Source organism: Canis aureus, chromosome 19, assembly GCF_053574225.1.
Source record: "Canis aureus isolate CA01 chromosome 19, VMU_Caureus_v.1.0, whole genome shotgun sequence".
NCBI classification, from domain to species: domain Eukaryota; kingdom Metazoa; phylum Chordata; class Mammalia; order Carnivora; family Canidae; genus Canis; species Canis aureus.
This window is the reverse complement of record NC_135629.1, coordinates 52,066,683-52,092,582: the sequence shown is the minus strand read 5'-3', so window position 1 is coordinate 52,092,582 and position 25,900 is coordinate 52,066,683. Positions and strand designations below refer to the sequence as shown.

General features: G+C 45.5%; 1 protein-coding gene across 4 annotated transcripts in view; it reads right to left on the bottom strand.

Annotated features, from left to right (window-relative positions):
• The window catches only part of DNMT1 (DNA methyltransferase 1), a 56,441-nt gene extending 31,301 nt beyond the window's left edge, over window positions 1-25,140 (bottom strand). Inside the window, exons 1-8 of one of the 4 annotated variants that reach the window (XM_077860009.1) lie at window positions 25,121-25,140; window positions 8,372-8,408; window positions 7,344-7,451; window positions 6,932-7,151; window positions 6,232-6,310; window positions 4,803-4,878; window positions 1,747-1,781; window positions 1,045-1,150 (exon numbers count right to left, since the gene is read on the bottom strand). In XM_077860009.1, coding sequence (XP_077716135.1) covers window positions 1,045-1,150; window positions 1,747-1,781; window positions 4,803-4,878; window positions 6,232-6,310; window positions 6,932-7,151; window positions 7,344-7,451; window positions 8,372-8,408; window positions 25,121-25,125 — 666 coding nt within the window. In that variant the 5' untranslated portion in view covers window positions 25,126-25,140. Of the gene's footprint in view, window positions 1-1,044; window positions 1,151-1,746; window positions 1,782-4,802; window positions 4,879-6,231; window positions 6,311-6,931; window positions 7,152-7,343; window positions 7,452-8,371; window positions 8,409-16,381; window positions 16,757-16,950; window positions 17,137-25,120 lie in introns of those variants that run through there. The other 3 variants (XM_077860006.1, XM_077860007.1, XM_077860008.1) reach the window with 3 other exon arrangements.
• Between the last annotated feature and the right edge of the window lie 760 nt (window positions 25,141-25,900).

The following is a 25,900-nucleotide window of genomic DNA, read 5'->3' as shown; positions in this document are numbered from 1 at the left end:
ACTGCTAATCAATGTCTTAACAGGACACAAAACAGGACCTGATATTGCCCGCCAAAGGTTAGCCCTTTGTCATACAGGTCAGTACTGTCTAATGGTAAGGCTTCAGGTATCAAACCCCCATTCTCTCTCTGATCCCCTCCCTGGGGGTGGTGTCAAGTGGCACATCCATATTTCACAGAACTTTAAACTCTGATTTTACAAAGAAACTGGAGGTCTGGGGAAGACCTAGGGGGATCTGGTCTGATCTTAGTTAAGAATGCAACTCAAAGGGGTACCTGGGTGGCTCAGTCAGTTGAGCATCCATCTCAGTTTTGGCTCAGGTCATGATCTCTGGTTGTGAGATCAAGCCCCAGGTCAGGCTCCACACTCAGCATGGAGTTGGCTTGAAAGATTCTCTCTGCCCCCGCCCCCTGCCCCCCACCCCTCTGCCATGGTCTCTAAAGTAAAATCCTTAAAGAAGAAAAAGAACAAGACTTTATATCTGCTATGTTGTTGCTATAGAATTTTAGCACCACATGGAAAATTAGATTTCCACAAAGACTTGGTGAGGGAAGGAGGCAGATGGGCAAGGACATGGACCCAAGTTCTGTGACTGATAGAAGAACACAAAGTCCAGCAGACCCTAAGCCTAATGATGGTGTGCTTATCGCTACAGCTGCATAACCACCCCCCACCCTCGTCCAGGTAGAGAACCACAAAGAAAGTTTGAAAAGCATTTTGGCTAAGGTCAAGTCCATTTTGATAAGAGAAAGTCATTTTGTTCCTACACACTCCCCACTCCTGTGACCACCCCCTTCTCTTCCTAAAACCAATGGGGACTCAAAGATTAAAAAGCACAGTTGAGGGCAGCCCAGGTGGCTCAGTGGTTTAGTGCCGCCTTCAGCTCAGGATGTGATCCTGGAGACCCGGGATCGAGTCCCAAGTCGGGCTCCCTGAATGGAGCCTGCTTCTCCCTCTGCCTGTGTCTCAGCCTCTGTGTCTCTCGTGAATGAATAAATAAAATCTTTAAAAAAAATAAAAAAATAAAAAGCACAGTTGACAAACTTGGATGTGATCAGGCTTTACTTTTTCCTCTCTTTCTTCCTCTTCATCCATGTGTGTTCCAGGTTGTACTCTCTCCGGTTCTTCTGCAGGGAGTGCTCTGGCACCTCTGTCAAGCAAAGTAGCACACAGCCCAAGGGTGACTCCCCCAAACTCCTCCCCTGCAACCGCTTTTCATAAGGTCCTCTCTTCCTACCCAAGAAAGCAATCTTCATCTCAGAAGCCTTGAAAGGCACATATTACTTTAATATTTAATAGGACCTTTAAATGGGGATCCCTGGGTGGCTCAGCAGTTTAGCATCTGCCTTTGGCCAGGGGCGCAATCCTGGAGTCCCGGGATCGAGTCCCACATCGGGCTCCCGGCATGGAGCCTGCTTCTCCCTCTGCCTGTGTCTCTGCCTCTCTCTCTCTCTCTCTCTCTCTCTCTCTCTCTCTGTGTCTATCATAAATAAATAAATCTTTAAAAAATAATAATAATAATAGGACCTTTAAATCTGGTTCTGACAACTGCCAGTTGCCCTCAATTCATTCTTTAAGAATTCTACATGAATTGAAGGTTAGTAGTCTGACCTCAAATTCAGCATTCTTAAGCCATCTATGGTCACCATGGTAACTCACAAGAAAGCTCTTTAAAACTCTTCAGAAAAGTCATTCCAGTAATGAAGATTGCATATTGTACAGAAAAGATATATTAATTATTCTTACTGTTCTCTGGATGTAACTCTCCGTCTCTTTTCCTCCTGTGTGGAGAGAAGGGAAGACAAGAATCAAAGAAGATCAAAATGAAAAGCATGAATGAGAAAGTATTCACTACATTTGGTACAGTTGAACATGGCAGAGGGTCTGGCTTTGGGGAAAAAGATCTGGGAAGCCACCAGTCTGGTAGTGATGTCCCATCTCCCTCAAAATAAAGGGGAGGCCCAGAAGTTGGCCCCGTACACATCCGTGTGCCAGAGCTTGTCTAGTGAGGCTATGTAGAAGAATCCAAAGATCCTTCACCTTCCATCAGTAATTCTTTAGCATTAGGAAGAAAAAAAAAGTAATTTGAGATTCACATTAGCAAGGAAGAGTAACAACCTCAACTGGACATCAGCTCCTTTCAGATGAGTACTCTAGTGTACCATTTCTCTAAATTCACACTATTTGCCATCTCCAGGATATCTAGGTATGTTAAAAAGGGATAAAAATATTTGGATGATGAAATAGATCTGTACCTTGTTTGAGGTGGAGGTTACAATAATCCATACATGTGAGAACATACGTGTGAAAACCAGTAAAGTCTAGATTGTACCAATGGCAGTTCCTGGTTTTGCTACTGTATTACAGTTATAGGAGAGGTTAATCATTGGAGAAAGTTGGGTAAGCCACACAGAACCTCATTGTATTCTATTATTTGAAACACATGAAAAAAATCTGTCTATGTATATACCGAAAATTCTGCCTTCAGACCTGAGCTATATCAGCTCTTCCCTGAGTCTTCAGCTTGTTGGGCGGTCTGCATGTTTTACGCTTGCCAGCCTTAAATGCATGAGCCAATTACTTAAAATTAATCTTATAGTCTATTGGTTGTTTCTTTAGAGAACCCTAGTATAGTTTTTTTTTTTTTTTTTTAAGATTTTATTTATTCATGAGAGACACAGAGAGAGAGAGGCACAGAGACACAGGCAGAGGGAGAAGCAGGTTCCATGCAGGGAGCCCGACATGGGACTCAATCCCGGGTCTCCAGGATCACACCCTGGGCTGAAGGTGGCGCTAAACCACTGAGCCACCGGGGCTGCCCCCTAATATAGCTTTATACTAACTAGTATACTAATATATTCTCTCTCTCAAACAATATAGAAGAAACTGATAAATCCTTTCTCCTCTTTGGAAGTTCAGGGAGAAGGGAGCGCTATGCACTAAACATTCTTTTGTACTAAGAAATTTTACTAAATGCATAGAATACCCATTTTTAAAACAGTAAATTTTCAAAGATTTTTTTTTTTTTAAGATTTTATTTATTTATTTGTTCCTATGAGACAGAGAGAGAGAGGCAGAGACACAGGCAGAGGGAGAAGCAGGCTTCTCTGCTGATGTGGACTTGATCCTAGGACCCCAGGATCAGGACCTGAGCCAAAGGCAGATGCTCAACCACTCAGCCACCCAGGTGCCCCTTTTCAAAGCTTTAAACGGACTAAAGAAAGATTATTTCTGAATGGTGACTTATGTGACCAATACCATCTGATACCATTGGTTTGGTACACTAAGTCTTACTCTAGCATATTAGAACAGACAGTATTTTTACAAGTCTTCATCCACAAAGCCCCCAGGCCTTGTACACACTGCCAGTGAAATGGTATGTTTGAGGAGTCAGGTAAAAAGGCTATGTAAGCCTTCCAAAAGGTTAGGGTGCAAGAAACCACCCTTAAAACAGGTGCATGTGGGCAGGAGCTATGATATTACAAGAGCCAGCCTGCTTCTGCCTATAATGCTTTTTCCTAGGAGACAAGAGACTTGGCCACTGATCTGAACAAGTGGTTCCCTCTGTGCCTCCGTTTCCCCACTTGAGAGTAGGTAACCCAACTAAACTACAAATATCTGAATAAAGGTTATAAAGAGTAACATCAAGTTTCTAAAAATAGAATCAGTGCCTTACAACAGGATGGCAAGCCTACCTCAACAATAAGGGTAGCCCAGTGACACCTGATTGCGCCCTCAATCCGGTGCTTCTTACCCAGAGCAATTTTACCCCTCACCCCAATCTGGCAGTATCTGATGATGATTTTGGTGGTCACAAGTTGAGAGGGGAGAGGGATTACAACTGGCATCTAGTACGTAGAGGTCAGTATGTTCTACATAGGGATATACCTCCCCCCAAGCAAAGGATTATCTGGCCCCAAAAGGCAATAACCACATGGTTGAGAAACCCAGTCATAAAGAGGAAGATCTGTAGTTTGCTCTGTCAGTAGCATTAAGGTATTTACTACCTACACATAAACCTAGAGACTTCCCCTCAACTTACCTACATAGCTAATTTTCATTTTGATTCCGCTGTGGGATTAATGTGTAACCATCTGGTATTATCTAGGTTTAGCCCTCAAGTCACAAGGGAAAGTACCAGAGATTAACATTTTCTGTATTAAAGACCCTCAGTAAGCCACTGATTTTTCTAACCTAAGAGATCTAAGCAGCATATTATACTACATATAGCAACTGCCTAATGCTCTGCTGTTAGACAAGTTAAATGTGGAAGAAGAGCTTAGGATAACAGAAGCAAATGCTTTAAACATGTCACATTTGATTGCCAATCTTGTCAGCTAGAGAAGTAGGAAGGTAGAGAGAGAAGGTAACACTCTGAAGTTACGGAGCTGCCTCATGAGTAGCAGGGGCCTGTGGAGCCCTCAGGTCTAACAGTGATATACTTCATACTGCCTGGGACAGGTCCTAACACCTCCTCAGGTCACTTCAAGTCCATTTATAGATAGTCCCAACTTTCCAACTGGCCTATCAGCAAACATACCAGAAGGCAGCAGAGTGAAGGACTTAAAAAGGCCAGCCTTGGGCAGCCCTGGTGGTTCAGCGGTTTAGCACCACCTTCAGCCCAGGATGTGATCCTGGAGACCTGGGATCGAGTCCCACGTCGGGCTCCCTGCATGGAGCCTGCTTCTCCCTCTGCCTGTGTCTCTGCCTGCTTCTCCCTCTGCCTGTGTCTCTGCCTCTCTGTCTCTCTCATGAATAAATAAAATCTTAAAAAAAAAAAAAAAAAAAAAGGCCAGCCTTACCTGGTCATTTTCTTCTTCAAGAGAGTAATCCGATTTTGCTTTGTCAGGCTCTTCCTCAGGCTTCCGTTTGGCAGGGCTATCAGAAACAGGAAAGCCAACCGTTAGCTCAGCCAGACGCTAGACCTCCAACAGGCACGAGAGGACTTGTATTCCTCCCTACCAAAGGCAGCCTGTTTAGGACAGATTTGGGTCATGGATGCCTTCTTCCTTCCAAGGAAATGCCTTCACTGCCAGGATACTGAACAAGGCTTCAAGCTTAATGTTTGAGTGACAAGTTAAAATATCACCATTTTGCAAACCTAAGAAATTATGGACCTAGATGGTAATCAACAGCTGCTGGCATCACAGAAGAGATATCATATGCCTCTGATGGAAAGACATGGCACCATCTATGAAAAAAATTTCATAAAATAATAAAGCTGGAATCTCAGCAAGCTTCTAGACCTAACTACCAGTTTACAAGAAACATAAGACAAGGAAGAAATTAACCACCACAAGGGTGCAGTCAGCTAGACCTAGAAAAACTATTGGAGAACTGAATTAATTTCTTCAAATAAATGGCAAGAAAAGAGAAAAGGAATCTATAATTTGAAAGGGTGAAAACAAATCAAGTAAACACAATCTGCCAAAATATGAGGAAACACAAACACTGGCTATAGATTTCATAGTAAGGAATTATTATGCTTTATAAAGTACAAAAATATTAGAGTTATGTTTTTTTTTAAAGAGACTGATAAATTTTATTCATATTTTGCCAAAATTGCTAAACAAAACAAAACAAAACAAAAAACAAACCACAACAACAACAACAAAAAAGCCACCACCACCACAGATTTTATCATCTAGAAATATACTGAAATGACATGTCTGGGAAAGGCTTCAAAGTAATCTAGTTGGAAAGAGTTTATGGGGGTATGGGGGTATAGATGAAAAGATGGCTAGCTGATAACTATTGAAACTGGGTGACAAGTACTTGTGTGGGGATGAGGTTCATTTTACTATCATCGCTAGTTCAATATATGTTTGAACATTCCCAGAAGAGTAAGAATATGTGTTGAAAAATGCTCTTCATGAGTGTTTAATGAAGAAAACCACAGGATGAAAACCTACGGCAGCTTGGGTGGCTCAGCGGTTTAGTGCTGCCTTCAGCCCAGGGTGTGATCCTAGAGACCCGGGATTGAGTCCCATGTCAGGTTCCCTGCATGGAGCCTGCCTCTCCCTCTGCCTGTGTCTCTGGCCTTTTTCTCTGTCTCTCTCTGTCTCTCATGAATAAATAAATAAAATCTTAAAAAAAAAAAAAAAAAAAAAGATGAAAACCTATGCAATGTGGAAGTCAGAATTGCTAAATTATACCCTATTAATTCCATTCCTGTTTACCAAAAACAGTTTGCCCCAAGAAAAGATGGCTGTCAATTCATTATATACTGACCCCCTTGCGAAATGAGATAGGATGGTGGTCTGCCTGGTAGTTTGCCTTGTAATCCTGGGGCTAGATGAAGAAGCTTCAGCTGTTTAGAGGGGGGGAAAAAAAGCCACTATGAATAAAAAAGTTCACAAAGTGCAATTCTTTAGCATTACCAAGCTAGTGCAGAGAATCAGGTTCTGAAGATGAAGTACCCTCCTCTTGTTCTACCCAACAACAGTAGTGATAAACGTAGCAATTAGCACCTGCCAGTTTGCTGAACCATGCTATTGGAGCTCTTATTTGAGGGGCCAAACCCTGAATCAGAGAAGGAAACAACCTGCTCTTGTATTGTCAAAAGATAAAGTGGCCAAGAACCTGACTTGCCCTCAAGTCCCACGCTCTTAAGGGTTTTTCAAAGTTTCCCAAGAATTACTTTGACTACAAAAGTCTACACATTTAGCTCAAGTAGGCATATAACCTAGAAATAGTATTAATACCTGTTACCTTATATATCATCAATTTAAATTATGTTTTGGGATCTAATGCTCTATACTTAGTCAAAGAACGAATCTGAAGAAGTCTATACATCTACACTGGTTATGAAATATACACAAGGAACAAACCAGGGGGTTCTGCCTCAGGGGACCTATGGCTCCAAGTATGGTACCACGTAAGGGGACGTCTAGTCTCCGCCAAGATTAATAAATGAGTCAAGTGGTCTTACACTTTGTCTCTCCATCAGACTTGCTTCTTCTGGGCGTGCAAAGTTTGGAAACGGGTTTAGGGGATTTGTTTTCCTCTGCCATTCCCACTCTGCGGTCCTCACCACTTGTCTGGCTCCCGTTTTCTAGACATCCATTCATTTCCCGACTGAAAGCATGAGCTCCATTCTCCAAGGATAAATCTTTATTTAAAAGGGATTTGACTTTAGCCAGGTAGCCCTCCTATAGCAGGAAAGGATAATTTAAGTAGCAGTGAATGTAAACAAGTGGCAATAAGAGAATAAGGAAACACACATTTCCTTTATAACTATTGGGGAACAAGGAGAGCCGGGGATTATTCTGCCTCCCTGGTCACCCAAGAGTTACATGGGAGGAGACGTTTTCTAGATGCCAGGATGCTGAGAACTGACTTACCTCTGATAATTCTTCTTTATGTAATTTGGTTTCCAAGTCACATAACTGATTCTTTATTTCTGTTTGCAGAAATTCATGCAAGAGATTCAGTTTCTCCTTCACGCATTCCTAAGAGATGGATATAGGTTTAGAGGGTCCCCAAAGTCCCAAGGCACTAAAAGACTAATAATACACAGATAATTAAGCTGCCTGGTCACAGAATACTGGCTGAATAGTAGGCAATGCTGACTCAGCCTGAAAAACTGAATATTCACAAGACATGTTTGTGATGTTTCCTTAAGATCACATCACACCATCTCCAGTGATGAAAAATACAAGGATTAGAGGTGGGATAGAAACACATAACGGTGTATTAGAAAAAAAATTGTGCTTTTGAGAAGTGTGACCAGGACAAGTTACAATTCAGGACTGATAGTGTGGAACTAAGATTGGGAGTATATCAAGGAGTTACCAAGAAATAAGCAGCATATTAACACCGAACATTAAGAATAATATCTAGGTTATCCTCAAAACTATGAAAAAAAAGCCAGGGCACCTGGGTGGCTGAGTCAGTTGAGCTTCCAACTCTTGGTTTCAGCTCAGGTCATGATCTCATGGGTCATGCAATCAAGCCCCATGTCGGGCTCTACACTAAGGAGGGAATCTGCTTGAAGATTATTTTCCTCTGCACCCCCCACCCCCCCACCCCCGCGACTCTGACACACGCACCCTCTCTAAAATAAAATAAAGTCTTAAAGGGATCGTTGGGTGGCTCAGCGGTTTAGCACCTGCCTTCTGCCCAGGGCATGACCCTGGAGTCCGGGGATCGAGTCCCACATCGGGCTTTCTGCATGGAGCCTGCTTCTCCCTCTGCCTCTCTGTGTGTGTGTCTCACATGAATAAATAAATAAGAATCTTTAAAAAAAAATTTAAAAAGTATTAAAAAAAAAAAAAACTATGGAAAAAAGCTGACTCCACTTAATCCTTTTATGAGCCACACAGCATCTGTCAAAGTAACATTCCATAATAAAACTTGAGGTGGAGATTACCTTTTCTGTTAGGCTATCTCTTTCCAAATCTTTGAGCCTGCAGGAAGAAAACAGGGGAGAAAGAAAGGCTATTATGCAACTCTATTTACTGTAAGAACACCACAGTTTTAAAGAACTTTAGAAATAAATTTGACATGTGGGAGTGTTAGGGTAAAACAAAAACAACAACAAAACCCACAGTGGTTTTCTCCTACCCATGAGCTAGAAATCCTATTATAATGCCTATAGCAGTCGTTAAGTCACTTACAATCTGAATGGGGTCTCCCCCATTGCCCATTAGGGAGCAATTTTTCTGATGGTGAGAGAATAGAGTAGATCTATAACAGGATTACTTCCAAAGGAACTGGGGAAATGGACGCAGGCCACAGAGTTGGGGTCCTCTCATTAAAAGACCTAAAGAGGTCTTCCTCCAGCTGGTCTGGCAAGACCCTGTGAAAGGCCACACCATGGGGTGGCCAGTGTTAGAAGGAATGGACCAGGGTCATAAGATGTTGAAAGGAACAGCCAGCTAACATTCTCAATGGCCAGGTGGGGGGGGGGGGGGGGGCAACAGCAGAAGAAATGGGGACGTAGGGGCACCAGGGCAGCTCAGTCGGTTAAGCATCCTACTCTCAATCTCAGCTCAGGTCTTGATCTCAGAGTCAAGTGTTCAAGCCCCACAAAAGGGAAGTCAGGCATCAGGTATAGTAGGGAGAGCCCACAGTCAGTGGTGATAGATTAAAAGTTGCTGGCTGGGGCAACCCTGGTGGCTCAGCGGTTTAGTGCTGTCTTCAGGCCAGGGCATGATCCTGGGGACCCGGGGTTCGAGTCCCGCGTCGGGCTCCCTGCACGGAGCCTGCTTCTCCCTACGCCTGTGTCTCTGCCTCTCTGTCTCTCGTGAATAAATAAATCTTAAAAAAAAAAAAAAAAAAAAAAGTTGCCGGCTGGCATCTCACTGGAGAGCTCCTCCTTTGGAATGTTTATACCTAGTCATTCAGGAGTACAGAACCATCATGAGTTTGGCTGGAAAAGCACAGCCTGATTTGATTACTGAAGATTAGTATCTTGCCTCTTGTGGGCGGGGGGCAGGGGGAGAAGAATCAAGGAACAAGAGCAGAAGACACTGAGGAAAAAGGAAGTGAGTGGACAAGCTGTGGTTCCTCGGCTGGGTGCCAACTGTGGACAGTATGGGGAGAACAAGTCTAACCAGCTGGGTTAGCATCAGTCACTGAAGAAGTGCCCTGGGCAGGGACAGGGCCTCCAACATTTCTGGACCCTCCCACCCAGCATCCATGCAGACAACATATTCCGTTATCACTAGCCAAAAGGGCAAGAACAGAGCTCTCCCAGGCTGGTTTTTCCAAAGAGCAAACGGGAGCAGCAAAACCAGGAATGGAAGCAATGGGATTTGCTGGATTAATGTCATACAGAGGCTGCTCTGAGTACACGTGGGCCCTGCCCCTAACTTAGATCCCCACCACATCTGTAGGTACCTACTATATGCCAAGCCCTGTTCCATGTAAGAGCTGGGTAACAGGATGCAGGGACTGCCGGGCAGGGATAGTCCTGGGTGGGTCAGGAAAGGTCTTTTTATAGTCTTTTTATAGAAAGACTGACTGCAGATCCAGTGGTAGTCTATACAATAGTATACACACACGCAGACACACGCACACACACGCACACAGAGCACATGTAACCCCTTCAAAGTCATCCTACCCTTGAAGTAACTCGGGGAGAGCCAAAGGAGAATAGCTGCAGAACTCTGTATGCACAGCCAGAGGCACACATGCTGCTGCAAGAGCGTAACATCAGAATTCTCTGTCATTCTACTCATGAGACCTTGGCAAAACAGCCTCTTGATCCTGAGGTTACCTCAGGTGTTAAGGACAATGCTCAGCTGACCATGAAGCTCATCAAAGTACCGTTTTCACCATGCTGACAACTACATCTGGGCACAAATTCTGTCAACCTCTTCTATGAATCGGGATTATTTAGCCTGGCAGAAAGGAACACAAATCTTGACAATACCTAAAATGTCTTGCCCTGTGAAGACTGGATTGTGACCTGGCTGGCCCCACAGAGGAAGGTAAGGAGCCCAGGGCAGGCACTGAGGAACCAGAGGGTGACAGGAAGGAGACTGGTCGGTGTCCCTCCTCTGACACCCAGGCTTCCACCAGAGTCCCTCCCTTCCCTGTTAAAACTGAGGACACCGCCTCGCATCCGCTTTACATTCCAACCCAGAAATAGATGTGAGGGACTAAATACAATACGCAGAACAGCAGCCATGTTATAGAAGAGATCAAACCTTAGCTCCCTTCCAGCCTAAGATCCCAGGATTCATTTCTAGTTGCTTCCCTCACACAGTTCTGTTAGGGAAATAGAACCTATTAACAACTAAAGGATAAAACTAATACAGTTCAGACCTGAGGGCTTCTGAAGAGCAAGGGTATAAACAGCATCAGGAAGGACCGGCCCAGGGGAATGGTGTGCACAGTGGGAGTGGAGCAGGGGGGCTGCCCAAACAGGAGCACTACAGTGGGGGAGCTGGCTCAGGGTACACCCAAGAAACCCACACAAGTCAGGCTGGGTGCCAGTCTGAGGGAGGTCAATAACCTCAGGCTAAAAAATTGATTTTGTTCCCTAGTTAAACCACTGAAGGAATCATGGAGGAGGGAGGAACCCAAGACATCAGAGCCATGTTTTAGGAAAGTTAATCTAGCAAAAAATACATAATGTAGATTAGACAGGAAGAGATTATAAAATGTTAAATCACTCTAACACCCTACACTAGAAATCCTGGTCTGTAACATGATTTAGCAGCAGGAGTGGAAACCACACTAGAGAAGTTACAAAACTCCACCAACTCTGCCTTTGTAACTGGGTGCATGGCAGATGGGGTGGGGCTATCGGAGGTGCTATCTGTGGTAGGCAGGATAATGAGCCTTTCCTCCAAAAAGATGTCCATGCTCTAATCTCCCAGAACCTGTGAATATGTTGTCTTATTGGTAAAAGGGACTCTGCAGATACGATTAAGGTTATAGCCCTTGAGATGGCCAGATCATCCTGGATTAGCTAGGTGGACCCAATCTAATCACTTAAATCCTTAAGACCAGAAAAACTTCCTAGCTGCATTTCAAGAGATCTTGACTAAAGAAGGGGCAGAGAGAGCTGTGACATGAGAACTGGCTCTGACTTTAAATATGGAAGAAGTGTGCCATGAGCCAAAGGATACATTACCTCCAGAAGCCGGGCATGGTTAGAGCCAGTAAGAGAAGAGGGACCTCCATCTTATAACCACAAGGAACTGAATTCTGCCAACAATTTGAAAGAGTTAAAGAAACACTCTCCCTTAGAGCCTCCAGAAAGTGTTGGCAGGCTGCATTCTTATTTCATCCAGCGAGACCCATACCAGATTTCTGATCTGCAGAACTGTTAAAACGAATTTAGATTCTATTTAAAACACTAATATAATTTGTTATGGATGCAATTAAAACTAAGACAGTATCGGAAATTCAGAACATTTCGTTAGGTTAAAAGTTTACAGGTCATAAGTGTGATGAGTGACTTTTTTTTTTTTTTAACAGTAGCCACTATTCAGTAGCTAGAAATTAAAATTGGCTCTTCTGAGATGCATCAAAACTGGAAGTAGTCCTGTCCAGCTGACAAGCCTAACTGCTCCAAGTCCTAAGCCTAGAAGAGATAAAGGCCAAGGAAAGAAAGAAAGAAAGAAAGAAAGATGATTGGGGGGCAAGGGGGGAGAAATCAGGGAAGAAAGGTTCCCTGGTAGTAAACAGCATCACAAAAACCAAGAATAGAAAGGATTAAAAAGCAAGATACCAAGAGATGAAAGAGGTTAGAACATCACCTCAATCCTTGAGTAGGATGCCTGATCAAGAGTAAGACTGGATACCTGGCACAAAAGCTACGGTGGCAGCAGAAGGAACAAGTCTAGACTATTCTACATGCCAAGCAAAGATGAAGGTTGGAATGAGAAGCATGAACACACATCATCTCTACGTGGCATACACAGCTACATTAACATCCGCCTCAGTATCTATCTGCACGTTGCTACTCTAAGTTATGTTCCCCTAATGGGAATGAAATATACACCTGGGGCAGCCCAGGTGGTTCAGCGGTTTAGCACTGCCTTCAGCCCAGGGCCTTAGCCTGGAGACCCAGGATTGAGTCCCATGTCGGGCTCCCCGCATGGAGCCTGCTTCTCCCTCTGCCTGTGTCTCGGTCTCTCATGAATAAATAAAATATTTTAAAAATATGTATATACACCTGACCGTGTGATAAATCACACAGAAGGTTTTTTTTTTTATTTTTTATTTTTTTTTTTTATTTATGATAGTCACACAGAGAGAGAGAGAGGCAGAGAGACATAGGCAGAGGGAGAAGCAGGCTCCATGCACCGGGAGCCCGACGTGGGACTCGATCCCAGGTCTCCAGGATCGCGTCCTGGGCCAAAGGCAGGCGCTAAACCGCTGCGCCACCCAGGGTTCCCATACAGAAGGTTTTATTACAGGGACTGGTCTACCACATTTACACTTATCAGCTCCTTGGTCTTCATAACGTCCAGGCAGAATGGGCAGTGCCATTCCATTTTACAGGTAAAACACCAAGTGGTTAAACAACTTAGTCCTATAGCTATGGTAGGAAGGAATTTGAACCCCAGTGGCCTGCACCTCTAGAATATTCCTGCAGGGGAGAAACAGAAAAGTCAGTTTTCCCCTCTTCAATACCCAATCAGTCGGAGCCATGGAACCAGAGCTGAGAACTTGAAACCCAGCTTAATCTAATTACAGAATGACTAGCAGTTTAAAAAAAAAAAAAAAAAAAAAAAAAAAAAAAAAAAAAAGCTGTCACAATTACTAAGGCTAATCAGAGCTGTACAAAGGAGGTTGCTACAATCTGTGTGTGAATCCAGGCTTCATTTAAAGGGGAAAGCCTGGCATGTATGCCTTTCAGAGTCTACTCTACACCAAGCTACAGCTACAGTAAATAAGGCAAATAAATCACCATCAACTCCAAGGTTGCAAAGGCAACGAGCGTGCAGGCTGCATGAGCAGAACTCAACACCTTTCCTGTTCTGGGGAAAAGGGATGGTCTTTCTGAGCACAGTCTTAAGGATGAATGGACAATAGCCAACTTAGGGAAGGGGTAGATAGAGCCCAGCATCATGCTGGCAGCTCTGCATAGTCTCAGGCCCTGAGAACCTAAAAGGTCTGTATGTCTTATGAGAAAAGCATAAGATGAGTCAGGCAAGTGGACAGGGATTTTGGACTTCAGGACTGGTGCAACAGGCAATGTATGGGGCAAGGAAACCATCGATCCAACTTTTGTAAGAGGCTCACAGCTTCCACTTACAGAAAAGACCTCAACAACAGGAGACCAGTGAGAGATTTATCACTTTGTACAAATGATGGCTTGGACAGAGTAAGAAAAAAATAAGTGGAAAAATGCAGCTTGTCCCGAAAGGCGTAATTTTTAGATTTGGGCATATTTTACTTCAAAAATAAAGACTTAATAACCCAGACACTGAAAATACTTTCTAGTATCCCTACATATTTAATAGAACTGTGTGTTAAAAAAAAAAAAAAAAAAAAGATGGCATATATAGACAAGTTAGCAAAAGTGACAGAAATGCATGAGGACCAGGCCTAGTTTTGTTCCTAGAGTATTCTACTGGACTTAAGCACCTCTTGCGTTCTAAATTATACTTCTCTAATTTTCATAGATCAAGAAGTTATAGCGGCATCTGGGTGGCTCAATTGGCTAAGCATCTGCCCTTAGCTCAAATCAGGATCCCCGGGTCTTGGGGAATCAAGCCTCACATCTGGCTCCCTGCTCAGCAAGGAGCCTGCTTCTCTCCCTATCCTTCTGTTCCTCCTGCTTGTGCTGTCAAATAAGTAAGATCTTTTAAAAAGTTATTATCTCTTTTTACAAATCTAAGTTTAAGGGAGTGTTGAATGCCATGTTTATGTATTTTGTACACCGAAATTCAAAATGTGAGAAAAGAGGTTGAAAGTCCCATAAGTAGATAATTTCAATGTCCACCTGGGGCACCTAGGTGGCTCAGTGGTTGAGCATCTGCCTGCGTCTCAGGGCGGGATCCTGGGGTTCTAGGATCCAGTCCCACATGACTCCCCGCAGGGAGCCTGCTTTGCCCTCTATGTTTCTTCCTCTCTCTGTGTTTCTCATGAATAAATAAAATTTTTAAGAAGTTTTCAGTGTTCACCCCATGGTTTAAAGCAGGCACCCAAAACTGCACCTACAGTAGGCAATTCTAGTTCAAAGTAACATGAGACCTAGGGTTAATGGTGGATTGTAAAACACCTAAGAGCATTCAAATTCACCCAAACATTTGCACCGGCCCAAGAAAACCCATAAGGCAGTGGCCTGTTAAAAAACCCTAGTTGAAAGGAAAGGTTTTGGCGAGAAGCGGACATCAGCAGGAATTCCCTGCTGCCTCAGTAGTGAACTCCTACAGCACCCACTCTTAAGAACTCTTAAGGGTTAGAGATGCCTGGGTGGCTCAGCAGCTGAGCATCTGCCTTTGGCTCAGGTCGTGATCCCAGGGTCCTGGGATCAAGTCCCACATCAGGCTACCTGCATGGAGCCTGCTTCTCTCTCTGCCTGTGTCTCTGTCTGCCTCTCTCTCTCTCTCTCTCTCTCTGTGTCATAACAAGTGAATAAAATCTTAAAAAAAGAACTCTTAAAGGTTAAATGAGCAAACGTTAAATGCTTTATACAATTAGTGACTGGCAGAACTGAGAAAACTAGATTAGCCGATAACCATGCGGGCCTTCATATTCAAGGCATACTGTCATTTCATCCAGGATCAGTTGATTTATTTTTTTTATTTATTTTTTAATTTATTTATGATAGAGAGAGAGAGAGACAGAGACAGAGGCAGAGACACAAGCAGGCTCCATGCACCGGGAGCCCGATGTGGGATTTGATCCCAGGTCTCCAGGGTCGCGCCCCCGGCCAAAGGCAGGCGCCAAACCGCTGCGCCACCCAGGGATCCCCCAGGATCAGTTTAAAGCCCATGTTAAACTTAGTCCACAGGTACAGCTTGTTTATGACACTTGCCCAAGGTTAAACCAGCCAGTGGAGAGTTCTCACCATCAAAGAAGACTAGGCCCAAACATCTCTATGTTGGAGCCTAATATCACAAAGCCAGGGATTTCCATAATTCTATTTCAAGTCACATCTTGGGAGGATACAAATAGGGATTCTTTAGCAAGACACACACCCTCTGTGATTAAGAAGTGGTTTGAGCCTTAAACACCTGGTAGGGAGCCCCAAATAACCCCCCCCCCCACACACACACACACACACACTCCAATTCCAAAAGCCCAAAAGATTGGCCTGGCACACCCACAGGAACCAAGCACAGGGAAATAGGGAAATGTCAACACCAGCTCACAAATCTGGTTGAAGCATTCAGCGCCTGGTCAAGGTTCCAGTGACTAGTGTTCCAAGGAGTGCCAGTTTTCAGGAGTGAAATTAGCGCCCTGCACAAGCAAGGGCCCAGTGTTCTTGCCCCTGACTCACCTGCATAGAATTGCTACAGCCAGTCCCGACATTAACTGCTGTGCAACATTAACTGCTGTGCAACGTACGTAAACACACACCCGCGGCCACTGGCATGGGGCACACACACACATGCATACACCTGCGGCCACCAGCATAGGGGGCACATGCAAACACTGCAGCCACCCGCATGGGGGGCACACATGCACACACCTGTGGCCACTGGCATGGGGCACACACACACACCAGCGGCCACTGGCTTTGCACACGTGCACACGCACAAACACACGAAACTGCAGCCAGTCCTCCCTAGCAAGGCTTCCTTGATGCCCACAGCTCAGAGGCACAGATTTACTAGAAAAGACCATTCAGCCTTCATGCCGCCCGAGCCCTGGTCCTGCACTGCATGGTGAGAGTTCCTTCCAGAATGCGACTTCCCCAGCAGTCGGAGATGGAGGAAGCCCCCCAAGAAAGTCGGGGGTCGCAAACCTGAGCCGGCCGCGCCCGGGCCCCGAGCGGCGACGTCTGTCTCTGGAGGCCGCCATCGGGATGCGCTGCGTGGAGTGCCAAGGGGACCCCCCCCCCAAATGCCCCCAGGGACCAGACTAGCCCGACCCTCCAAGCGGACCGGGCACCGGAAGTGGAGGCCGAAGTGCCCGGGCCGAGGGGTGTCCTGAGGCCGCGGGGCTGCCCACTTCCTGCGCGACCAGACCGGAGGCAGGAGCCAGGCCCGTGGCTCCTCCAGGCAGGGGATCCCTGATGAGAACCCAAAGCTCGCTCTACTTTGAGATCAGAAGTGACCCCAAGTTTCTAGTCACCAGGGAACTGTGAGGGGCCTCGGCCCATTTTGGCGCCAAACGGCCAGGGGTGCGCGCGACCGGAAGTGCCACCCTGCCCGCGCCAACCGCCGCCGCGCCGTCCCGCGCATGCGCGCCCGCCTGTCAGCAGCAGCCACGGGCTACCAGAGGGGAAGAAGCCTCCCCCACCCCCAACGCCGTGCCACTTCTCCACCCCACCCCTCTCCCCCGCCGGGCTTCACAGACCCCCACAGCACCTACCGCCTACGGACATCATCGGGCAGTGAGAGGGCTCGGGAGGCCAGCGTGGGCACCCGGGCCGGGGCGGTGCGGGCAGGCATCTTGGAAACTGCAGCAGAGACAGCCGCGGCAGCAGAGGCAGCCCTGGCTTTTCGCGCGGAAACCGATGGGGAGGGGCGGCGAGCGGAGGCGGCGTGTACCATCTCGGCCCGGGCGTGGGGGGGAGGCGGGACGTACCATAGGGAGAGAGGCCATACCATGTGCGGGCAGATAGAGTGGAATAGGTCGTGCACGGGGGCTGCGCATGCGCGAGATGGGCGCACACCCCCGCGTGGAGTTGTGGGCTCGTCCAAGCTCCGCGGTTTGCTGGGAGCCTTTCCTGAGAGGTTCATTCATTCATTCATTCTGCCTACGGTGCTATGCATAAAACAGCGAACATCCCCGCAGGGCTCCTGCATTTGAGCTCTTGGGATTCTAACTGAGGACTTGAACTCCACTCCATCTATAAGCTCACTATAGGGACCTTGGACCCGTAACTTGGACCCAGTCTCCATCTCATCTTTAAAAGGTGCCAATCGCAGAAAATCTTGAGGATGCGCAAACTATGCAGCTAGCATCAGGGATCTCCCAGTGTGGTGAGGCCCGGGCCACTTCCACAGCCTGTGTGTTTAAAAAAAAAAAAAAAAAAAAAAAAAAAAAAAAAAAAAAAAAAAAAAAATCACCAGAACGTGGGGGAAAGGATAGTCTCTTCAACAAATGATGTTGGGAAAATTGGGTATCCACGTTCAAAAAGTAAAGTTGGATCCTTACCTTACACCATATAAAAATTAATTCAAAATGGGTTTAAGACCTAAACATAGACTTGAAAGCATTGAATTCTTAGAAGAAAAAGCGGGGGGGCGGGGCAGGGAACCCCTTCACAACGTTGGATTTAGCAATGACTTATTGAATAGGACAGGAAAGCACAAGCAATGGAAGCTAAAATAGATGGGACTACATCAAACTTAATTTATGCACAGCAAAGGAGGCAACAAAGTGAAAAGACAGGGACGCCTGGGTGGCTCAGGGGTTGAGCATCTGCCTTCGGCTCAGGGCGTGATTTCGGGATCCAGGATGGAGTCCCACATCAGGCTCCCTGCATGGAGCCTGCTTCTCCCTCTGCCTAGGTCTCTGCTCCTCTCTCTGTGTCTGTCATGACTGAATAAATAAAATCTTTAAAAAACAAAAACAAAGTGAAAAAACAACCTGCAGAATGGGGGAAAAAATTGCAGACCGTGTATCTGTTAAGTTGTTAATATCCAGAACGAAGAGCGACAACTCAAAGATGACAACCTGGTTTTTAAAATGGGCAAAAGATTTGGGACCCCTGGGTGGCCCAGTGGTTGAGCGTCTCCCTTTGGCCCAGGGCATGATCCTGGGGTCTGGGAATCGAGCCCCACATCAGGCTCCCTGCATGGAGCCTGCTTATCCCTCTGCCTGTGTCTCTGCCTCTCTCTCTCTCTCTCTCTCTCTCTCTCTCTCTCTCTCATAAATAAAATCTTTTTTAAAGATGGGCAAAAGGGGGCAGCCCCGGTGGCGCAGCGGTTTAGCGCCGCCTGCAGCCCAGGGCGTGATCCTGATAGACCCTGGATCGCGTCCCATGTCAGGCTCTTTGCATGGTGCCTGCTTCTCGCTCTGCCTGTGTCTCTGCCCCTCTCTCTCTCTCTCTCTCGAATAAATAAATAAAATCTTTAAAAAAAAAAAAAAACTTTCTTCCTTTTTTAAAATAAAATGGGCAAAAGATTTGAATAAACCGTCGCTAAAAATACACAAATGACCAACAGGCATATGAAAAGACACCCAACATCACTAATCAGGGAAATGCAAATCAAAACCACAACGATATGTCACTTCATGCCCATTAGAGTGGCCACTATCAAAAAATTATGTATGTATTCAAACACAAGGGGGAGGGGCAGCCCTAGTGGCTCGGTGGTTTGGCGCCGCCTTCAGCCCAGGGTGTGATCCTGGAGACCCTGGATTAGTCCCGTCAGACTCTCTGCATCGTGCCTGCTTCTCCCTCTGCCTGTGTCTGTGTCTGTGTCTCTGCCTCTCTCTCTCTCCCCCCCCTTCCCGTCTCTGATAAAAAATCTTTATAAATAAATAAATAGGGATCCCTGGGTGGCGCAGCGGTTTGGCGCCTGCCTTTGGCCCAGGGCGCGATCCTGGAGACCCGGGATCGAATCCCACGTCGGGCTCCCGGTGCATGGAGCCTGCTTCTCCCTCTGCCTATGTCTCTGCCTCTCTCTCTCTCTCTCTCTGTGACTATCATAAATAAAAATTTAAAAAAAAAATTAAAAAATAAATAAATAAATAAATAAATAAATAAAATGGAATCACCATATGATCCAGTAATCCCACTTCCATGTATATATTCAAAAGAATTAAAGGCAGGATCTCAGAGATATTTGCATACCCTTCTTCATTGCAGCATTATTCATAGTCCTCAAGAAGTGAAAGCAATCCAAATGCCTTTGGAAAAGCTAAGGGTGAAGAAAATGTGGTATATACATACAATGGATTATTCAGCTTTAAAAAAGGAAATCCTGCCCTTTGTGACAACCTGCAAGAACCTTGAGGTCATTATGATAAGTGAAGTAAGCCAGTCACAAAATGACAAATACTACATAATTCCACTTATTTGAAGTATCTAAAGTAGCCAAACTCTCAGAAGGAAAAAGAACAAGGAGCACCTGGCTGGCTCAGTCAGTAGAGCAGATGGCTCTTGATGTTGGGGGAGTTTAGGCCCCACGTTGGATGGAGAGGTTACTTAAATAGGTAAGAATAGACACCAGACCTGCAGAAGGGAAAAAACCATGGTGGTGAGCAGGTCTGGTGAGGGGGAAAAAGGGAAGTAGTTCAGTGGAAACAAATTGTTTTACAAGATGAAAAAAGTTTCAGAGATCTGCTGCACAACTGTGTGCATGCAGTAAACACTACTGTATACTTAAAAATAGTTAAGATGGTAGAGGTTATATATATATATATATATTTTTTTTACAATAAAAAATAAACCATTGGGGCAGCCCGGGGGGCTCAGCGGTTTAGCACCGCCTTCAGCCCAGGGCCTGATCCTGGAGACCTGGGATCGAGTCCCATATCAGGCTCTCTGCATGGAGCCTGCTTCTCCCTCTGCCTGTGTCTCTGCCTCTGTCTCTCTCTCTCTCTCTCTCTGTGTGTGTGTGTCTCTCCCATTAATAAATTAAATGTTTAAAAATAAATAAATAAACCATTAATAGAAGGCTGAGGGATCCCTGGGTGGCTCAGCGGTTTGGCGCCTGCCTTTGGCCTACGGCGAGATGCTGGAGACCTGGGATCGAGTCCCATGTCAGGCTCCCGGCATAGAGCCTGCTTCTCCCTCTGCCTGTGTCTCTGCCTCTCTGTGTGTGTCTTTCATGAATGAATAAATAAAGAAAATCTTAAAAAAAAAAAAAATAGATGCTGAGTTTTTAAAAATTTACCTGCCACAACAACAACAAAAACCCCAGAACGGTTACACATCGTGGTACGTTTTTACATTTTTTGTATTACAGAATTTACAAGTGAATTCATAAACACAAACTATGTTCCCCCAACAGCTGGTGGGGAGAGGTCAGCCTGGCCAGAAGTGGACCTCAGATTGTTTGCAACGGGTTACCCATACACGAAAAGATCCAAGAAGACTGGATTAATAAGACTAAAATTGATGGCTGTTGATATATTTATTCAGCTCTTACATACTATACTAATTTCAGAGGAATCCTGAACGATTAAGGAAGGAATCAGGACCCTATTTCCCAGGACCTGGGATATTTGTTGCAAAGGAATCTGGCTCAGAGGCTGCTTACCCAAGATCAGACACTAAGCAGCAAGGACCAGGAATCTAAGGGTGCAAAAGAGTGATCCCCAACTGGTTGGTCAGTTGTCAGGCCCCCCCTGGAGGCCCAGGGGCAGCACTGGGGGAAGTAGATTATAAAGAGTAAGAGCAGAAAGGGTGTGGTAGATAGACCATGTCACCAGGGAGAGGCTCACACCCTGTAGACCGGCCAAGGAGCCAGTATCTGGGCCCCTAACACTTTAAGACAGGGGTGCTCACAGGACAGGGGAGAGAGGGGAGATAGACTATAATTCTTTGTCAGGGGCCTCAGCTCACAGGAGAGCAACTACATTTATGACAGCTCCATCTCTGGTGATTCTCTTTGTAATTGCTTTACTAAGGGATGATTCAACCATTTTGATACATGGGACAAGGGCTCAGGGACAAAGATTTGCCCAAGGAACACAGATGCCTTCTGAGTACCTCCAGAGTGACTGGCTGGACCACTGGAGACCCCTCTCCCACCTAAAAATGGCCTTATCCCTTGAGAGAAATTATTGGAACTTCCAGAAGAAACCAGTTTCAGCTCTTGCTGGTATTAACTCCGCCTCTACCTCTCAGTCTCCAAAGTAGTGTTCATAAACACCTTGAGAGAGAGATTTATCGGGCCTGAGCTCCTGCTTTCGAGGCCACATTCCAGCCCTGAGCTGAAGGGCCACACTCCAGAAGCCAGGAGAGCCTACGTGTCGGCCACCCAAGGTCAGGGCAGCCCAGAGAGCCAGGGCTGGTGGGGAGATGGCCACATGCCTTGAGCCATTGTCAATCAGAAGGCCAGAGCTGAGTCACCTCACATGCTAGTGAATTAGTCACAGCCACTGAGCTCTCGCCTGGTGCCAGGTCCAGCAAAAGCCTCAGGCAGTGGCAGCAATACTCCAGTCTACAAAGGGGACACTTTGCCACTCACCCCAGACAGGAGCCAGGCAGGAACACCAACAGGGTAGGACTCTCAAGCTCATGCTCTCTTGTTTTCTTGTTCTCTCTCTCTCTCTCTCTCTCTCTCTCTCTCTCAAGTGGCCAGGAATCAGGAATCAGATCTGGGGTGTCCAGATCTACCTGGAGTGTCCTGGGCAGACCCACTTGCTTCTTACAGGACCCTTGATTAGGGAGATGGCTCTCTGTTTGAGATCACAGGAGGCTTGCTACCAAGCCCAGCAGGTTTTTCTTTCAGAGAGCCCTCAAATTAGTTTGCCAATCTGCCCATCCAAGGACACCACCCAACCTAGGTCATCCTTACCTTTCTCCCAGATGACCCGCCCAGCCTCCTTCCTGGGCTGCCATTCAGGCCTCTCACCACTTATTCAGCTACCCAATCCTGTAGCAGAATCCATCTGATCAGATCACCTCCTCCCTAACCCATTGAATGCACCTGAATGGCTCCTCAGTGCTCTCAGACTAAACCCAATCCTTATGCACTTAGCCCTACCCACATCAGCTGTTGCCATCACTCCTTTGCTTGTCCTCATAGAACCACATCCTGGGCATTCCCAGCCTTTTACCACTGAAGGCAAGTACCTAGCACCTCCCAGAGGGCCCCCAAGGTTCTTGGCCTTTTGGTATTCATCCCCAGATGGGGTCATCCCCACTTGGAACCAGGGCCAAAGGAATATAATAGAAGTGAAAGTGCAGGACTTTTGAAGAGAAGTCATAAAAGACATTGCAGTGCCACTTTGTTTTTGTGGGGGAAGCCAACAGCCATATCCTGAGGATACTCAAGGAGCCCTGTGGTGAGGCCCAGGGCAAGAGGAACTAATTTGCCAGTCATGTGAGTGAGCCACTTCGGAAGCAGCTCCTCCAGCCCCAGCCAAGCTTTCTGACAACTGTAGCCTTAGCCAGTACATGACTGTAATGTAGGTGAGACCTCAAGCTAGAATCCCTCACTTTATCACTTTGCTGCTCTTCAATTCCCCACTCATGGAAACCATGAGGGATAATATATGGGAGTTATGGGGTACCTGAGTGGCTCAGTAAGTTGAACATCTGACTTCAGGTCATAGTCTCAGGGTCCTGGGATGGAGCCCTGTGTCTGGATCCCCACTCAGCAGGGAGTCTGCTTGTCCCTCTCCATCTCTTTCTGCCCCTCCTACACCCATGCTCCAACTCTCAAATAATAAAAAATCTTAAAAAAAAAAAAAAAAAGAGGAAGAAGAAGGGGTGCCTGGGTGGCTCAGTCAGTTAAACATCTGCTTCAGCATAGTTCATGATCCCAGGATCCTGGGTTCAAGTCCTGTATTGGATTCCATGCTCAGCAGGGAGCCTGCTTTTCCCTCTCCTCCCTGCTCCTGCTCTCTGTCACTATCTCAGTCTCTAAAATAAATAAGAATAAGATCTTTTTAAAAATTAAAAAAAAAAACTCATGGAACACCTACATAGGTGAGGATGCTTGTTCCTCCTCCCACCTTAAGCTCAGGATCCTAGGATCAAGCCCTGCATTGGGTTCCTTGCTTGGCAAGGAGCCTACTTCTCTCTCTCCCTGCTCCCCTTGTTGTGCATGGGCGTGTTCTCTCTCTCTCAAATAAAAATTCACCCATACACATGTGCAAAATGAAAAGTGGACACAGCTATTCACTAAACTTTGTAGCAAAAGACTGGAAAGAACCTAGTTCTCCATCAGGGAGATTTAGCTAAAGAAATTGCATTCCATTCACATAATGACAGGTCTCACAGTAACAAAAAAACAAAAGGATATTTTTTCCATGTAATACCTTAGAAGTTTATTTTTAATTGCTAATAGGAAACCAAGATGTAGAACAGAATGCATAATGTGATATGGCTTATATGGAAAAAAAAAAAAGAGGGGGAGAATTCTGGGTATTTACATGTTTATACATAAAACTTTGGGAAAGAAACAAGAAATGGTTAACTTCCTGGAGATAAGGAATGTTAACTAGCAGAGTAGGAGCTTTGGGCAGGAAAAGGAGTTTTTCTGAAGATTTTCTTGCCTTTTTGGAATGCTGGAGCATGTGGTTATTTATGTCAAACCAAAACAACTGGCAGAGCAGCAAGGAAAGCCTAGTCTTTTCAATAAATGATGCTGGGACCATTGTATATATGGAAGAAGATAAACCTTGATCCCTACCTCACACCATATACAAATCTCAATTCCTGATGTCTTTCACATTTAAATGTAAAGCAAAGTCAAGAAAGCTTTTAAAATAAAACCTACAACATCTTTGTGACTTTAGGATAAGCAATTGTTTCTTTAACAAGACATAAAGCACATAAAGCATAAAGGAAAATGTTAGGCTGTACCAAGATGATTTTTTTCACTCATCAAAAGATACCGCTAAAAGACAAGCCATGGATATATGTCCACTGACTGACCAAGGGCTCATATCTACAATACACATAGAATGCCCTCAAATAAAGAATTGTCTGTCTCTTTAAGTGGACAAGAGTTGAACAGACACTTCACAAAAGAGGATATCCAAATGGCCAAGACTCATGAAAAGCTGTTCAACATTAGTCATCAGGGAAATGCAAAGTGAAACCTCAATGCAATATCAGCTTACACGCGTGCGCATGCACACACACACACCAGGATAGCTAAAATGAAAAAAGAAAAATTTGCAAGTGTTAGAAGAGAGAGAAAAGAAAAAAATTTGCCAACCGTTATCAAGATCAGAACACTCCTAGAGAAGTCCAAAATGGTATGGCCATTTTGGTAAATGATTTGGCAATGTCTACCAAAGCTAAACATGCCCTTACCCTATGATCCAGTAATTCTACTCCTGGAATGAGTGCCTCTCTCCACCAAAGGATATGTACAAAAATATTCACAGCAGCTTTATTCACAATAGCCAAAAACTGAAGACTGTGTCAACGTCTAACAACAACAAAACAGTTATGTATTCATTAAATGGAATGCTAAACGTGGGGGTCATGAGCTTTTTCTGGGAAGGGTCAGATAATTATTTTAGGACATGTGGGCCATACTCTCCGTCACAACTGTGAGTTGCAGAGTGAGAACAGCCATAGACAATTATATAACTGTGTAGGCACAGCTATGTTCCAATAAACCTTTATAAGTAGACACTGAAATTTGATCATTTCCTATTTTCACGGGTCACAAAATATTGTTCCTTACCTCCCCCTAACAATTAAGAATTCTAAAAACCTTCTTAGCTCCTAGTTCCTACAAAAGCAGGCAGGGAGGTAAATTTGGCTTGCCAACTGTAGTTTACAGAGCCCTGCTGTTCAGTATGGAGAATAAACACGCTATAACTCTAGGCAAAAATACAGACAAATCTCAAAAACATTATGCCACATCAAAGAAGCCAGGCATAGAGGAGGACCTACCACATGATTCTGTTTATGTAAATCACCAGAATACTTCTCCCCACTTCTCTAATCCACTTCAAGCTTGGGCTTCCTGGTTTCCTTCCTCTCTTCTCTTCCTAGATCCTTAAATCTTGTCTTGCCTCCCTCAGCTCACTCCAGCCTTCTTTGGCCTGAGTCCTGTGGCCACCACCCATTGTAACCACCAGGCCCTAAAGGAAAACACTGGGCAGAGCCTGAGGAATCACCCACCTCCTGGCACATGAAGTAAAAACACACAGCATCTGCACTCCGGAACCGTAAAGAAAATCTTCCTCACCACACTGAGCAGGAATGAGGAGTGGGCCTGCCCTGGCCATTAAATCAGAGGAACTTCACGTGAAGCACCTCCTTCCCGGAAACGACCACTAATTAACCACAACGGCCTCTCCAAAGGCAATCACTAAGTTATTAAAACTACCTGGCAAAGAGGTGTGACCAGACAGCCTCTAATCAAGGCATTGGGGGTGCCCCCAGAAGTTGCCTCACACTCCCAACACTGGCCTAAGAGTCCTGAACCAGCTGATCAGATGGAAGGAAACAGAAGGGCACATACTGTGCCTCAACCTGAGCACTTCTGACATTTGGGGCCAAATAATCCTCTGTCTGGGATCCCTGGGTGGCTCAGCGGTTTAGTGCCTGCCTTTGGCCCAGGGCGCAATCCTGGAGTTCCGGGATTGAGTCCTGCGTGGGGCTCCCAGTGTGGAGCCTGCTTCGCTCTCCTCCTGTGTCTCTGCCTCTCTCTCTCTGTCTATCATAAAT